General features: G+C 38.9%; 1 protein-coding gene across 2 annotated transcripts in view; it reads left to right on the forward strand.

The window, feature by feature from the left end:
* The window catches only part of Dcbld2 (discoidin, CUB and LCCL domain containing 2), a 67,260-nt gene that overhangs the window by 21,436 nt on the left and 29,322 nt on the right, over positions 1 to 16,502 (forward strand). For both annotated transcript variants that reach the window (XM_052740930.1, XM_052740929.1), the window contains exon 3: positions 6,941 to 7,078. In XM_052740930.1, the coding sequence (XP_052596890.1) occupies positions 6,941 to 7,078 (138 nt within the window). The remainder of the gene's footprint in view (positions 1 to 6,940; positions 7,079 to 16,502) is intronic.

Raw genomic sequence — 16,502 nt, forward strand, 5'->3', positions numbered from 1 at the left:
TTTAGTCTGGTTCTCCTACCTAGTCTTATCCTGTCCAGCTATTGGTCAGTCAGCTTCTTTATTAAACCAATTGCAATAACATATATTTACACAGTATAAAGGAATATTCCACATTTCCCACTTTGTATCTAATTAAAAAGGAAGGTTTTAACTTTAACATAGTAAAATTATATACAACAAAAACAGTTATTAAGTAAGAATTAACAGTTAAAATAGCCAGTCCATTTGTATTTGGCAAAATCAGAGAAAATATTTTATTATCTATCTTTGTGAGCCTAAAGTTTCATATCTAATTTACCTTTTTATCATAACTAAGGAAAACTTTAAATCTAATTACTTAGTCTTTAACTCCATCAAAGATCACAGAAGGGTGTAATGTTAACTAACAACAAGGACATCTAGCTGTCAGGACAGTCACCCTAGGTTCTTCTGTAATGTTGGGGTATCCAACTTTGCCCTACATGCCTGGTATATCTGACAGACATTTCTGAGAAGCAGGGAATTTTGAAGGACTGTCCTAACTTGTCTTGGCAAAGTCTGGCAGTCACTTTCTGTCAGCAATTGAGACAAAGGCAGTTTTTGGCCCAAATAGCTACCTTTTGCCACAAGGAAGGCAAACTCCATATGGAGTTTTCCTTGATACCCATTATCTTCTCTGAAGTAAAATGGTGCTGCCAGGAGCAGATGTGTCTCACTGTCAAGAAAAGTCTTAATGTTATTAAAACATTTCATATGCCATTTCTGTATCTTTGAAGTGTTTGAAGACCATCTATCAAATATATCTGTTTAACCTTGAAAATATACCTAATATGACTACAAGTTTGATTGTTATAGATGACTAACTACTAACCTGTTTTTCTTAATTATACATTACATTTTTAAATGAGTTGCATAAGCACAATACCCCAAACAAGAGTAGACACATACATGTAGTATAGCAAAAATAAATAAATACTTTAAATTTGTATTAATAAACCAAAATCTATACAATGTAAAATATTTTGAGATTGATAGTTGTTCTTTAAATTTAAGTAGATTCAAAAGCTAAACTTTTCCCTTATTATTTCTATATTATATTCACCCTTTTTTCCTTTAGAAGGAGATCTTTAAATTTAACTCTTTTGTTTAGCCTTTTTTTTAAAAACTGAGACCAATAAAACTTTGTAACCAACCCCCCCAAATGATAATAAACATCCATAATCCATCTTTTGGGAGTGTGGGTATCATTATTTAGACTATTTCCTGTTGTCTGTGGGTGTTGGTGTCTTTGAGAGAACCTTGAGAAAACTGGGATAATAACGAAGTGCCAGCTGAAGTAGTCTGTGAGGTTGGACCATCTCAGCCAACAGCCTTGAAGCTATTTTGGATGCAGTATATTTGAACTCTAACAGCGGCATTTTGAAATGCTGGGTCCCCTGGGCCATCCATCTTCATTGTTGTTTGGTCCCATTGTTCTGAAAATACATAAACTTTTAAAGGTAACATACATTAAATATGTGGTGTGCACAAGTCAGTTAAAGATGATTTTTTTTTAAATGTTTTAAAGATGTGTTTATAACATATATAGTGTTCTGCATGCAGGAATGCTTGCATGCCAGAAGAGGGCACCAGATCTCACTATAGATGGTTGTGAGCCACCTTGTGGTTGCTGGCAATTGAACTCAGGGCCTCTGGAAGAGCAGGCAGCACTTTTAACCCCTGAGCCATCTCTCCAGCCCTAAAGATGATTTTTTGTGTTATGTTTGAGCAGGTAAAATATATGTTACATGTCTTGCAGTTCTTCTAGGTTTTTTTTTTTAAATGTCTGTAGCCAGGAATTCAGGGGGTCTTCCCCATCGAACCTGATTTTCTTTAACCCAAGATGAATCCATAGCTTCTCATTTCCTGTGGAAATAAAAGCATAACCTTTCCCCCAAAGCAACACACCTTTTGACTTAAATTTTGAAGTCAAGATATTTTTAAAATACATAGTTTGGTTGAATCTAGCAGTTTTTATAATCCAGATTGTCTTAGCAGCTGTCATTCCTTTATTAACAATCAGAAAATCTAAAGACAACACGTTAACATACAGAATCCAGACTCTCTGTGTATTTTCCATCTTTACGTGGCTTTTTTTTATATTACTTTACTCACTTTTTAAGGACTTTATTATTTTAAAACTGCATTTTTATGACTGTCTATATCATTTCTTTTTTGTCTCCCAAGCCTATGTACATTTTTATACACACTGTAACCCATTTAGAGTTTTTTTTCCATCTGAATCTTCGACAGATTACTGAGTATCTGTAACCTTTTTCTGGTAGCATGAGCCTTTAGACTGATAAGCAGGATGGCTAGGTCCTCTGCCTCTGCTTTGGTGGCTGGCTCCTCCACCACTTGGTTTCCTAAGAGCTTAGCTTCATGGCAGAGGTCTCAGTGCACCCTCTGTGGCTCATAAGCCCTCTTTAAGTGTTCAGTAGCAGGGACTCTTAAAAGAGCTGTATTATTTTTGCCAGTAGCACTGAGCCAGGAAGCCATCTCTTAAAGGAGCCATGCCTCAGCTTGCTGCTAGCAAACAGAGCCTGCCTGAGAAAAGGCAGTTACCAAGAAGCCACACTTGACTCCATTTTTTGTATTTAAAATCCTTTTTTAAGCTTTGCCAAGTCTTATGTGGAAATTCCAGCCTGTCGTTGGAACACCATTTGTAGGTGGACTTTTCTTTCCCACCCACCAGTTCCCAAATAACGACACAGAGACTCAATATTAATTATAAATGCTCAGCTGATAGCTCAGGCTTATTATTAACTAGCTCTTACAACTTAAATTAACTCATTTCTATTCATCTACATTCTGCCATGTGGCGTTACCTCTCTTTCATCTTGTACCTTGTTTCTTCTCCATGTCTCACTGGCAACTCCTCTCTCTGCCCTTCTTCCCAGCATTCTCTCTGCCCCAAAAATCCTGCCTAGCCATCTGCCAATCAGCTTTTTATTAACAATGAGAACAACATGTATTCACAGTGTATAGAAGGATTATGCCACAGAGATCCTTCTAGGACTTGTTAGTCATTCAGAAGGAGCACACTAAGCCACCAAAGTGGGGCTAACTTGTACAGATGCCCCACACTCTGACCTCTGAGCACAAAACAGTGAGCCTGGGATGAATTCTTCAAGCTATTGTGCTGATGGGTGCTATTTAATGAGAGTGTTCTTTGCGTATCTCCCAAGAAGTGATGGCACGGTGGCTCACTCTGCCTGAGAGGCCCTCACTGTGCATTTGCTCAGAGGGCTCACTGCATTAAACCTTTGGAGTGGTAACACTGCCCATGGCACTTCATCAGAGTCCCACCCCCTGCCGGTAGTGTCTCTGAATATCAAGGGCTCAGTGATAAATACTCAAAGCATTTTCTCTGAGAATTCTAAATTTTGCTTTAGAGCGTGAGGTGTTCCTATTCTAGGTTCTGATTGTCCCTGAATCTATTTGCTTAAAAACTAAGAGTAATGTTCTTTAAGCAAACGCTGCCTCCCCCAGTGTATGTAGACAGTTGCTGTGCTTCCTCTCTAGGCCATCCTTCTGTGCTACCGCTTCCTTCCTAAGGAGCAGTCCCCTAAGAGAGGAGATTGTTCCAAGGAGCACCTCAGTACATTGAGTTTTCATTTAATTGAGAGCATAATTCAAGAAGTTTTGTTGTTGTTGTTGTTACTGCTACTGTCATAGTTTCAGACAGGGATAACCCAGGCTGTCTTGGAACTCACTTTGTAGCTTGTGGGAGGCCTGTTCCACCTTTTAAAGAGTTCCCATGAGGAGGGGAGAGGCATAAGGAATTTGTAGATAGAATACAGTGGAGATGAGACAGACAGAAACACAGGATAGCTTCGGGAGGACCTGTATCAAAATCCACTGACCAGTTGTCTCTTCAAAAGGGCTTTTTATAACAATCCCAAGGGGTTGAGCAAAAGACCTCCCCCTTGGTAGATCAAAGCATACTGCACAGGCAAGTGCAGACCCTTCCAAACACCTGTAACCATGCCTGTGGTCAAGCCATCCCATTATGCAGCCCTGCTGGGTAAAGCAAGCTCAGATCTCACTAGGAAAACTCTGAGTGCCCCCCACAGTAGCTCAGGCTAGTCTTGAAATAATGGCAATCCTCCTGTCTCAGCCTCTTAAGTTCTGGGATTACAAGATATGTATCACCAGGCCTAGCTCAAAAACCTGGCTGCTTAAATGCAGTAACCACGTAAACTGCAACCTTGGTGTCTCTGAATCACGTAGAGCATTCCTTTTCAAACACAGCATTTTGTTTTAACATCTTCAGTGCTTGTTGCTGCTCCTGATCTGCTCAGTGTAGAAGATTGGGGACATTGGAAGAGTGTGATAGCTCTTAGGTTTCTACAGTCTACACAGCTGGATACAAACTCACAACGTGAACCAGGTATCTGGAATAAATGAGCGGGAAAGCCTGGGCACTGGAAAGACAGCAGCACTGTCAAGATAGTAAACGGTACGGAAGACATTATGCAGGGGTAGGCTTGTGAGAGGGAAACTGGAGTGTGACTTGCTCTTTCAAAGACGTAGCCCTTAGGTTAACCGTTGTTTGTTTTTTGAAATCTGTTCCTAAAAGTTCCATATAATGATAAAAGGGTCCTTTTAAGCCCATTATCACTTCCTGGGTGCAATCTCCATATGTGTAGGTTTAATAATAATGCAGTTAAGGCACGCGAATGTAGCATTGTTACACACTTAGGGTACCAAAGACAAGCCAGAATGTTTGATGATTTAGTGAAGGGCGAAGCTGGTGATGGGATCGTGATGGAAAAAGTCAAAGGCTATCTCTGTGGAAAGGACGGAGGGAGGGACAGAGGCAAAGAGGTAAGGAAGGAGTACTGGACACTTGGCCTCACAGTCCTGCTTCGAAGCATTGTCAGCTCCCTTCCTGGTGAGGAAGTAATGTGTGGGAGAAAAGCAGATGGGATGAGAGAGAGAGACAGACAGACAGAGAGACAGAGAAAGAGACAGACAGAGAGAGAGAGAGTTGTCTTACTTTATGTTAGTGTGACAAGTGTGGTGTAGACTTAAATATCAGATAGTCATTTCTCAGCTTTCTAGAAGCGCCAAGTCTGAGGTCCAGTGCCAGCAGATGTGGTGTGTAGCAAAACCCTCTTCCTGGGTTCTGTGGTCTTCTGCTGTTCCCTCACGTGACCCTCTTCGAAAGGTGTGATTTTGTCATGAGAACTCGACTCTCACAGCCTTTTTCTTACCAAAGGCCTATCTTCAAATACTGTCACAGTAGGACTAAGGCTTTCAACATAAGAATCTGGGGAGGATGCAGTCGTCATTCCGTAACAGAAACGAAGGTTCTGGACTGACGTTACCACTCACTTGCAGTGTCCGTTTAGGCGACCAAGTTCTCTGCATGATTTTCCAGTTTCCAGTTGCTGAAGGAGGGTTTGCGATAGTTCTCTAACGATCTCTTATCACTAAACAGTATCTAATCCTCTGATCTCTTTTTTCTTTACCTAAATATAGTTAATTCATTTATATGTGATAATTCCACTCAGTAAAACGTTGTCTTTGTGTTTCTTTTATGAACCCTGTTAGGTATATTTTCCATACCACAAAAATAGCCTGTTTTTAAAATGTCTCCTTTGACGAGTTTGTACATATGCAGCTGCACAGGTGCCCATTTGAAGTGTATTCTCATTTATTCCCAGTTCCAGGCAGCCGCCAATCTACCAATCTGCTTTGCACTTCTAATTTGGTCATTGTTTGCCTTTTCCAGAAGTATCATACAATAGCTTCTCTTATTTACCGTAATATCTTTGAGATTCATCCATGTAGCAAATAACTTCTTCTCTTGTATTAACAAATAGTGTTCCTCCATGGGTGTATACCACAGTAGGTATGAGTTGATCAAATCAAATGGTTTTCATTTGAGGCTGAATGAATACTGAATGACCATTTGTAGTCTTTCTGTGGGTGTAGCTTCATTCCTTCTCTATAGATAACTCTTTTATAAATTGCCGAGCTGTCTCAAAGTTGTCTATTTTATATTTCTGCCATTAATATATGAAAGGTCTGACTTTTCCACATCCTCCCTGATACTTAGTGGAATGTATAGTCTATACTATTAACTACAGCCATTCATCAGGGTATGTCATGATATATCATCATAGTTTTAATTTCATTTCTCTGGTGATGAATGATATATCCCATTAAGTTCACATTGTTCTTATTCAAATAATGTTGTTGCCACAGCTTGAAACAATTTTTGGAACTCTGTATTCCGGATTTGCTAGTTCCGTTACCAGCCACATGAGGAAATCCATTTTCTTGCCTGTTGGTGGCTGTCTCAATGCTCTCCTTCACTCTTCTTTTGTCGTCTACTTAGATTTGTACTAAGGACATGTCTTGTGTTACATGTGTGTTATACATTGAATATATACATCTGAGTTCAAGGCCAAGACTGGGTGGAAGTTTAAGTTACTGAGTCTCCAGATCATAGTTGAGGCCCAGAAAGATCTGATAATCCTCAGAGATAAAATTGAGTAGGTCCAGTCTGGGGAAATTTTGAGGAGTGTGCTGAGGTAAGAAATGTAGGAGGTCCTGAAGGAATCTTGTAAGAACATTGCTGACTAATCACTTACTTGTGGTTATCACCCTGTCTGGAATTCCTGTTTCTAGAACTATTTCATTATTGTTGTGAAGAGCATATATAGTATTTTATAGAAATTGAGTCTCTAAGTTCAGTGGAAATCTGTAGTGGTTTTTTCTTTTTAGTCTTTAAATATTTATTACTTGGCATTTAGTTTTTCCTCCAGAATAATATGATTTTCTAACCTAAGTTTTACTAATTTCTTTTCATTAATTTAATACCTGGCTTTTTATATTATATGGTTATGTACATTACAAATATTGACTTTATGAGAGTCATACCAAATACATGCTTTTTTTTTATTCCTAGGCAAATACTGTGGCCTGAATTTACAAATGAATCAGTCAATTGAATCCAAAGGCAATGAAATCACAGTGCTGTTCATGAGTGGAATCCATACTTTTGGACGAGGATTTTTGGCTTCATACTCAGTTATAGATAAACAAGGTAATTTTCATCTTATACTGTAGCTCCCACATTTTTTCATTTCTAACAGCAAGAAGGAAAATATTCAAGTACCTGTTATCTGACATTGGAATAGAACAGGAAGACTGAATAGCTAATAATGCACAAGAGACCAGAAGGATCAGGGTCTGCATTCTGGAAATTGACTGTATTAACTTTTGTCCATGTTCTTTCTTTTCCTTGGTAGAGGAAATACTCATTTTTCACTTTTGTGATATCAGAACACAAATTGTCATAATATTAAAAGAAATGTAAAATGTTGATGTAAAGTGTATCACCTTAAAGGTTTATTATCTACAAGTTACAATTTTACAATTCTATATTAAAAGTCATATTGTTGTTTACAAAGACTTGGCTCTCATATCACCAAGAGTTCCTGAGAAGTGCTGAGACAGAACGTAATAACGTTTTTTTTTCATTGTTAATGTTTAGGATCTAAAGGTTAAAAGCAAGGTTATTAAATAGAATAGAATCAAAATTAGTTGAATCTCTAACAGGAAATGCAATACCTCTATGAAGTCTGTGGAAATCTGTAGTGGTTTTTTATAAATCTGCTCTTAGTGCTTGTGACTTGTATTTCATCTCTGTTACTAGAGGCACAGGGAAGAGGACCTCTTCAGAAGTGGTGTTATTGGGGGATTATCAAAATAGTCATTGCATTAGAAAACATGATTATTCTTATGTTCAATAGTAAATATTCTAAGTTGGCCATTTAAATGTAAAAATTAGCTTTTGCTTCATGCCATGCAAATAAAAAAAATACCAAGACCCTCCTAGGTGTGGAATGTTGAGCTCTGGGAACCACTGAGGACACTGCAAGCTGTCCCTCTTAAGCTGGGGTGACTTTGAGATGAATGCTATCTCCCCAAAAGCTTCATTTAGAACCTTCACATGGAGGAAGGACCTGTGCCTAGTTGGAAGGGAATCTTCTTTCTCATAGTTTATAAGCCATGGACAAGATGTGAAGCTAACAAACTCAGACAGTGAGGAAGGGTTAACTCATGTGAATGAAATCATGTGAGAAAAGGAATTATGAGTGGAAGGTTAAATGAACAGAAAACGTTTTGACAGAGTAGGAAAATTAAGAGGGAGTTATGTTGTGGGAAGGGCACTAGGTAGCCCTCAATTGAAAATGGTTTCTGTTGGGTATGGGAGCACACACTGTATTCCAGCACTCTGGAAACGGAACCAGCAAAGGAGGATCACGAATTGTAAGGCCAGCCTGGCCCTCTTTCAAAAACCAAAATTTCAAAAAAGAAAAAATTAAATAAACCTGCTTCTGCCATGTGCTAGCCAGATAATGTCTGTCATGCCACATGGGTTCTGTCTGTGGGGGTGTCCACAGACATGGCACAGGAGGTACACCATATCTCCCCCAACCAGCATTGTGAGTACAATTTGCATTTCCCCCACCACCTAATGGGTGACGTAAAGAACAAAGACGTAAGAGTTACCATCCTTTCATGACATGCTGTGGGCATCTTGGGATGACAGGTGAGAAGGTAAGACGTGCAGTGGATTGTACTTCTTACTCGCCTGAAGTTTCTTGGGTTTAAATTCTCATTTTGATTCATATTTTCCCAATGTTCTCCTCACTGCTTATCAAGCGCAGGGTTCCTGGAAAATCGATGTCTGCTTTTTTATTATAAGAGGTGATGTTTCATATTAGATATCCAAATCATGGGCTGTTGTCTCTCCCTTGATAACTTGGTGTCCTTACATTAAAGTTCATTAAAGGATTGGTGTCAGATAAGAGTCTCCGGTGTTCTCAGTGATCTCAGAGTCAGCACGTGGGAGACTTCCAAATCTTTTTCCAGTCAGAGACAGGCTCCTTAGAACTTCTTGACACTAACACGTCCAGAGTGACACTCTTCAAAAACCCCATTGCCCGACTGACTTTAAAGTTACGTTTTTTTGGCCTACCCTGTCCCATTCATCAAACGTTTGTTTAATTTGACTGAAGTTAGTTGGCTAAGACACATTCTAGGAAACACTGGTTGAATTTCTTATTGCCTCTTGGATGGCCTCTCGGTCACAATTTTTTTTTCTAGTAACTCATTTATTCAGAGGCTGTTTGACTTTGCTTGAGATCTCTGATTCCATCCAGGAAATTTAGCTGCCACTATGAATTCCTTAAATAAAGATTGTTACTACGTGTCCCTCACTTAGGAGTCTAGTTGAAATTTAGAGTAATAGGGATTAAAATGTCTGAACAGTCTTGTTTTTAAAGCGTCATGGGGTGATATCCCCTTCCCTGTTATGTTTAATTATCAGGGAGCAGTAGTGACCAGCCTTTTTCTCCATTTTTTTTTTCTTTTAGATCAAAAGAAGAATTATATCAACTGTGAACAAAACAGGTTCTCATTTTCCCCATCCAGTGGCAGGCAGAAGCACATAGAGCTGGGGGCACTAAAGCCTGAGAGTCCCATTAGTTACTTTTCTGTGATAAAATGCCATGGCCAAAACAACCTACAGAAGAAAGGGTTTATTGGGGTTTGCATTTGCAGAAGGACAAGGACAAAAGTCCGTGACGGCAGAGCAGAGGAGCACAGTCAGAGCTGGAAGCTGAGAGCTTGCACTCCTTACCTCCCTGAGGGAGAAGGCATTTATTTTAGCTCACAGTTCCAAGTTGCTGCAGGCAGGAAGCAGAGAGAGCACAAGCCTTTAACCTCCCAGAGCCTGCCTCCAGTGCCACACCTTCTCAAAGGCCACGCCTCTTAGCCTCTTGAAACAGCATCTCCAACTGGGGGACCAAGCATTCAAATGCCCGAGACTATGGGGACATCTCATTTAAACCACCACAGCATGGCCGCTGTAAATTGACATAATCACATCAAATTCCACCTGGACCTTCTGAAAACTTAGAGATGCGTGGGAGCCCTTGAGGTAGCCTGAACACATGAGCAAGCACTAATGAAGGTAGTATAGAGATATAGAGAAAAACTATAATATAGAGAAAAACTCCTGAGTTACTGATGCTTTTAGGAAAAAAAATAAAAAGAGTTATAGCCAGCCTCTCAGAGCTCGTGACTCAGTTACTCAGATCTTTCAATCAAGCTTGATAATAGATGCTACTATTTTCATAAATAAAATTCAATTTAAAAGCACCATTTAGTGCTGGAGAGATGGCTCTGCAGTTAAGAACACTGCAGTTATTCTTTCAGAGAACCCAGGTTGATTCCTAACCCCCACAGTGGCTCCTAAACGTTTCTAACTCCAGTTCCAGGTGATCCAACACTCTCTTCTGAGATCTGAGGGTGACAGGCATGCATGGGATTTACATACATGCATGCAAGAAAAACACTCATACACATAAAATTCAATTAAAAACAGCATTTAATTGAACTTGAAAAATAAAATGAATTTTATAGATATGTGATGTAAATTTCTGCTTTTGAATCTCTTCAACCGTGGCCAGTTTCTAGAAGGATTCTCAACAGTGGATTTTAGACATTTTTGCTATATAGCACTGAGCTTACATATATATTGAAAGCTTCAAATCCTTCAAGGCAGCATTTATTTGTATGTTCCATAACTGGTGTGTGGGTGGGTATATACAACCAGGATTGGAAAATGATAATCCAGGCACATTTTAGAAAATATTGAATCAAGGGGCTGGAGAAATGGCTCAGCAGTTAAGAGCACTGTGCTCTTCAGAGGTCCAGAGTTCAATTCCCAGCAACCACATGGTGGCTCACAACCACCTGTAATGAGATCTGGTGCCCTCTTCTGGCCTACAAGGACACATGCAGGTAGAACACTATATACATAATAAATTAAATAAATAGAGAATATTGAATCAAAACTTTAAAGGAAATACTACATTATTTAGAGGAAATACTAAAAGTCTTACCAACCCAGAATTTTGGAATGGACAGCCTAAATTTGCCTTTATTTTTCTGGAGGAAAGTAATAAATAGTAAATTGCTTGCGACGCAGAATGATTCATTGTGGATATGTATTTTCTTTTTAGTGTGAACTCGAAAACACATGTTCATCTGTTGCCTCCACTGTAGAATTTGCTGACAGTGTACCTAAGACTTCTGAACAGCTGGGCCTGAAAACACCCCATTGAGGGTCACTGTTGCAGTATATTGAAGTATTTTTAGAACCAACACCAATATCATAAAATTTTTCTGATTGCTACTTTCTTTAACTACATATTTTTTGTGAATATTTTCCATTTCTTCCGTCTTAACATCAGAATATGTAAACTGGTGACACATAGGGCAGAATAGGTAATTTTTTTAGAGTTTGAGTTTCCATTGCTGGTTAATTTTTATCTTCTACGTGGAATGTTTTTGGTTTTGAATCTAGGGTGTGAATTTTTCAGATCATTTGCTGCCTTGACGGTAGTGACGATACAGAATCTGTTTTGTGTTAGGTTCTGCTCTTCACCCCGTTTCTGTTTGTAATTTCCATGCATGTTTTTAGTTTTTGTTACTGTTGTATCTGACACACATTTGAAAACTTTGAATCTATTGACTGACTCTTGGTGAATCCTGTCTCCACATGTGCCCTTGTTTACAGGCAGATGAATAATGAACACACACAGTTGTTTATGTGTTATATAAACAGTGTACTGAAAAACAACTATATTTTGATGTTTCTCTAGACAACAAGCGTGTTGATGAACAGTTTCTCCAGTTTTGCAGAGAGAGAACTTAAAACAGGATTTTTCTGTTGAAATGGTTGAGCAGAAGAGGCAGTTCAGCCTATGTAGACAATCTGAAGTGTACCATGCTGTTTCTAGTATTTTCTGTGTAGGAAATTCTGTGAAAAAGAACCACATGGGTATCGTGCTGAATTAAGCTGAACAGTCACTAGTTATACTGTTGCTAAATACTATTGCATTGTTTAGTGTCCTAGATACTGTGTAGGTCACAAAAGAAGCATGCTAGCTTTTGACATGTCTTATGTGGATAGGAAGTTAGATCCAGAGGGGCTTTCATTTGGTGCAGTTAACCTTATGTGGTTTATAGCCCTATCTAGCTATGGTTAATTGCTTAGGCAACTTAGCTGTCCTGTACATCATTAATAAGAAACTTTACTTTTCATCACAGAACTGTGCCCAGACTCCTACTATGGACTGTGCTTCCACAGCAATCATTGTAATTTGTCAAAGAAAGCCTAATATTCATTCTTTTTTTTTCTTTTGGTTTTTCGAGACAGGGTTTCTCTGTGTAGCTTTGCACCTTTCCTGGAACTCACTCTGTAGCCCAGGCTGGCCTGGAACTCACAGAGATCCGCCTGCCTCTGCCTCCCGAGTGCTGGGATTAAAGGCGTGCGCCACCATCGCCAGGCTGAAAGCCTAATATTTTTTAATCTTCACCTTTAAAAATCAAAGAGATCAGCCATATCCCACACCCTTTTATATCAGAACAAAGATGCCTACATATGGGAAAGTAAGGTTACTGAAACAGTGTTACTATGTCAGGGAACACCCTCAGGCTGGGGGAGTTGGCCCTTTTAAGGAATTCTAGAGGATATGAGAAACTAGAATTTATAAGGATGTATCTATTTTTTTTCTGTTTTCTAATTTTTGGTAAATAATTATGGTCACCTAGGACCAATACTTGATGTTTTGTTACATTTAGATTCCTTTCCTATAGAAAGAAATGATTACAGGTATATAAGATATTACATGCCACAACTAACATAACTATTTTATATAATGGTTACTGGTACTACTGGAAGGTTTTTTTTGCAATTCAATCAAGAACACAACAGTATGTCTTAGGGAAAATCTGAATAAAAGTAGTTCATAATTACAGTATCTCAGAAATGGCCATTGCTGTAAATCCAAGTATCTCTATAGAGAAACTAGTGTGCTGCTATATTGATGGTTTGCTGACATATAAAATAGTGAATCTATTTTTACAGTATTATATACAAGTCAACCTAAGATTTTCAAATATGTGCAAATACATTTTCATGAAAGAGTTACAAAGTTCTCTATAAATTGTACTTAAAATTTATTTTCAAACTGTATCAAGACAGCAACGTTGTTAAATTTTGAGTTGTCTTAGAAAAATAGGATGCTTAGTACAAATGTACATCTGAGACTGGCTTTTCAGAGTTAGAGGAAGGACAGAAGCTTTTTATGGCAGTCAAGATTCCCCTCCGCCTGGCTTAGATTCTATTGTCACACCTATTGAAGAGCTGCTGCTGCAGAAGATGCTCTTTCTTCTTGAGCTGCACAGAAGAGCAGGAGGGAAGGCTGCTGTCTCAGGGCCCTGAGACACACTCTTGCCCAGAGCACTGAAAAAACAATGCTACGTAATAACGTGTGTATGTGCTTTTGTGTATCTTACGTGTTTGACTAAAATTATAGAAAAGTCCTATGTAGAAGCTCTTAGCTAAGAATGTAGTTAATTACACACGGCCTGTACTTCTAATAGAACACTGATGTTCTGGCATTGCAGAGTAATCAAATAGATTCCACATCAGTATTTATTATTGTAATCTTAAACACTTAACATCTGAGTTGGTCTTTTAAGTTGTTCAGTCCAAAGATCTTGCCATTATTTCTCAAATCCCTAATCATCTGCCAATTCTTGGAATATGTATGAAAATGATGACATGTCAGCAGCTCTACTCTTTTTTTGCGGGGGGGGGGGGGGGGGGGGGGGGGGGGGGGCTTTTCGAGATGGTTTCTCTGTGTAGTTTTGGTGCCTGTCCTGGATCTTGCTCTGTAGATCTTGCTGGCCTGGAACTCACAGAGATCTGCCTGGCTCTGTCTCCCGAGTGCTGGGATTAAAGGCATGCGCTACCACTGCCCGGCAGTAGATACACTTTCTATATGCAGACATTTTTGACTGGTTGTCTTACTGATGCCTAGAATACTACCTGGTCATGTTTATATATCTTATGTTTGCTGGGGGAGTAACTGAATGAATTGCCCACTGTGGCTCTTTAGTATGCTTTATTTTATCCAGCCATGCGTATGTGGTGTATATTAAAGTCAATAGTTATTTCTTCTTGTGATTTTTAATTTTTATAAGAAATTTATCAAGATTTAATTCCTATGCAGTATGGTACTCTTGCTCAGAGTATTTAATTCAGTTTTTCAGAATTTTCAGACAGAATACTGTAATCCTCACCACAGTTGGAGAACATCACCCTAAAAAATTTCCCAGAATTAGTCTCAGTCAGTCTCCACTTACCACTTTTAACTCCCTCCACCCTTTGTCACCACTAATCCACTTCTTGGCTCTAGGTATATTCATTCTGGACACTTCAAGGAGAATAGAGGTTGGGCTGTTTGTGACTGGTGGCTTTGACTACATATTTGCCAAGTTCTTCCGTGTTGTAACCAGTACTACTTTGGTTTTATAGCCAAAGTGTATTCCATTGGCTAGATACACACATGCCTTTTTAATGTTATATCTTAATACTTTTTTATTTTGATTCTAGATACTTAACAGATGGATGATTTGTCAAAATAATTTTGTATGCCATTGTATTAATTACTTTTGTATACTGTGATTAAAAAAAAGCACCATGATCAATGCAACTTACAGAGAAAGAATTTATTTGAGCATATGGTTTTAGAGGGTTAGAGTCCATAATGATGGGAACAGCTTGGTGGCAGGAGCAGAAAGCTGAGAGCTCACATTTTGAACTTCAAGCATAGAACAGAGAGATTAAACTGAAAGTGAGTGAGGCTTTTTAATCTCAGCTCCCTCCACAGTGACATACTTCCTCCATTGAAGCTGCACCACTTAAATCTTCCCCAAACAGTGCCATCACCTGGAGACCAAGGTTCAAATGCCAGAGACTGTGGGGGACATTCTCATTCAAGCCCCATAGCCATCTTTCTCCCTGATACTCCCTGATACTGAAGCATAGATGTTTGTAATTATCATTTCAGCTTATCTGAATTTGATTGCTGTGCTTTTCATCATGTTTAAGAAATCAGTCCTTAATCCAAAGTCAAGATTTACTTCTCTATTTTTTGAAAGGTCTGCAGCATTAGTTCTTAAATTTAGGTCACTTTGAGTTAATATTTGTGTATGTGAGGTAGGTAACAACTGCTTTTGTGAATGGATATGTCATTGTGCAGGGATGTCATTTTATCACAGCATTGTTAATAAAAAGACTATCCCACCAACATACTACTCCATTGCATTATCCAGACACCACAGTTGAAATTTACTTGGCTATAAATTTGAAGTTTAACTCTAGACTCTATGGTTTTAATTCTATTCCATTCATCATGATAATTTCCAATACATTGTTGTCAGAAGTCCCTGGAGGCAGATAGATTCTTTTTAACTATATTCACCTTGCCCGGGATGTGTTCTTATTCATTGAGAGCTTTATAATAGTTTTCTGGAAGGCAATATCCTTGGGAAAAGCTTTTAGGAGAGGCACATAACTTCTTAAATCCTTAATTTGGTGGTTTTTATTTGCCTTCATGGAGTTGTAAATGTTGGTTTGTACTCATGGTTTTTCTTTCCTGCCTTCAGTCTTCTTGGCTCTCAGAGTTGTCCACTTTGGATTCTTACTTTCCTCTTCAGGAGCTCTTGGGAGCCCCAGTGGAATTTGAGATCCAGGTAATTATTTACACATTAGCATGGCCTGGTGTGCCGCTTAAGCCCTGCATGGACTTACTGCTCAAGCACCATTGTACGTGTGGTCTGAAGGCAGTAGAGGCAGCTGGCAGTGACTTTGTAGCTGGCATACCACATCGGAACACACCACTGTTGTTCATGGCAGGCCATTAATTTTAGAAGCTGAGTTTCTCATCTTAGAGGTTGGAAGTTCTTTTGTTAGATCAAGAGAGCAGAAAATTGATTCTCACTGATGCTGTGCAGAGGTTGGTAGGCAAACCTTTCTATTGGTTTGCCTTTCCTAGTGAATTAGCTAAGCGGTAGTGAACCCCATGGAGAACTCCTAAAACATAGATTAAATCATTGAAATTGCAGTAGTGCATACATACTGATCTCTACAAGTTACTCCCAAAATGCTGCTTTCCTATCTGCTTAACACTACACTAGGGGCTTTTAAGACTTATTTCAGTTGGGTAGTAAATGTAAAATTTCTCTAGAGTAATAAAATAAAGAAATGGATTATCCTGGACTTGCTGCTGAGGCTGTTAATGTAGCATTTATGTAGTGACAGTGTGGTAGAAGGGCATCCCAAATGCTTTGACTGGCTCTTAAGACTCTATTCCTCATACTGGATTGCCTTAGTACAAGGGAGATGTTTAGTCTCATGGCAACTTGACATGCCATGCTTTGTTGATACCCATGGGAGGCCTGCCCTTTTCTGAAGAGAAACAGAAGTGGATTGAGTGGGGGCAGAGGGGATCTAGGGTGAGGGAATGGAAGGAAAAGAGGGAGGGGAAACTGCAGTTGGCGGGGTGAAATAATAAATAATTTTTAAAAAGATCTCAAGTTTT

Source organism: Peromyscus californicus, unplaced genomic scaffold, assembly GCF_007827085.1.
Source record: "Peromyscus californicus insignis strain IS unplaced genomic scaffold, ASM782708v3 Scaffold_16__1_contigs__length_79575227, whole genome shotgun sequence".
NCBI lineage: Eukaryota > Metazoa > Chordata > Mammalia > Rodentia > Cricetidae > Peromyscus > Peromyscus californicus.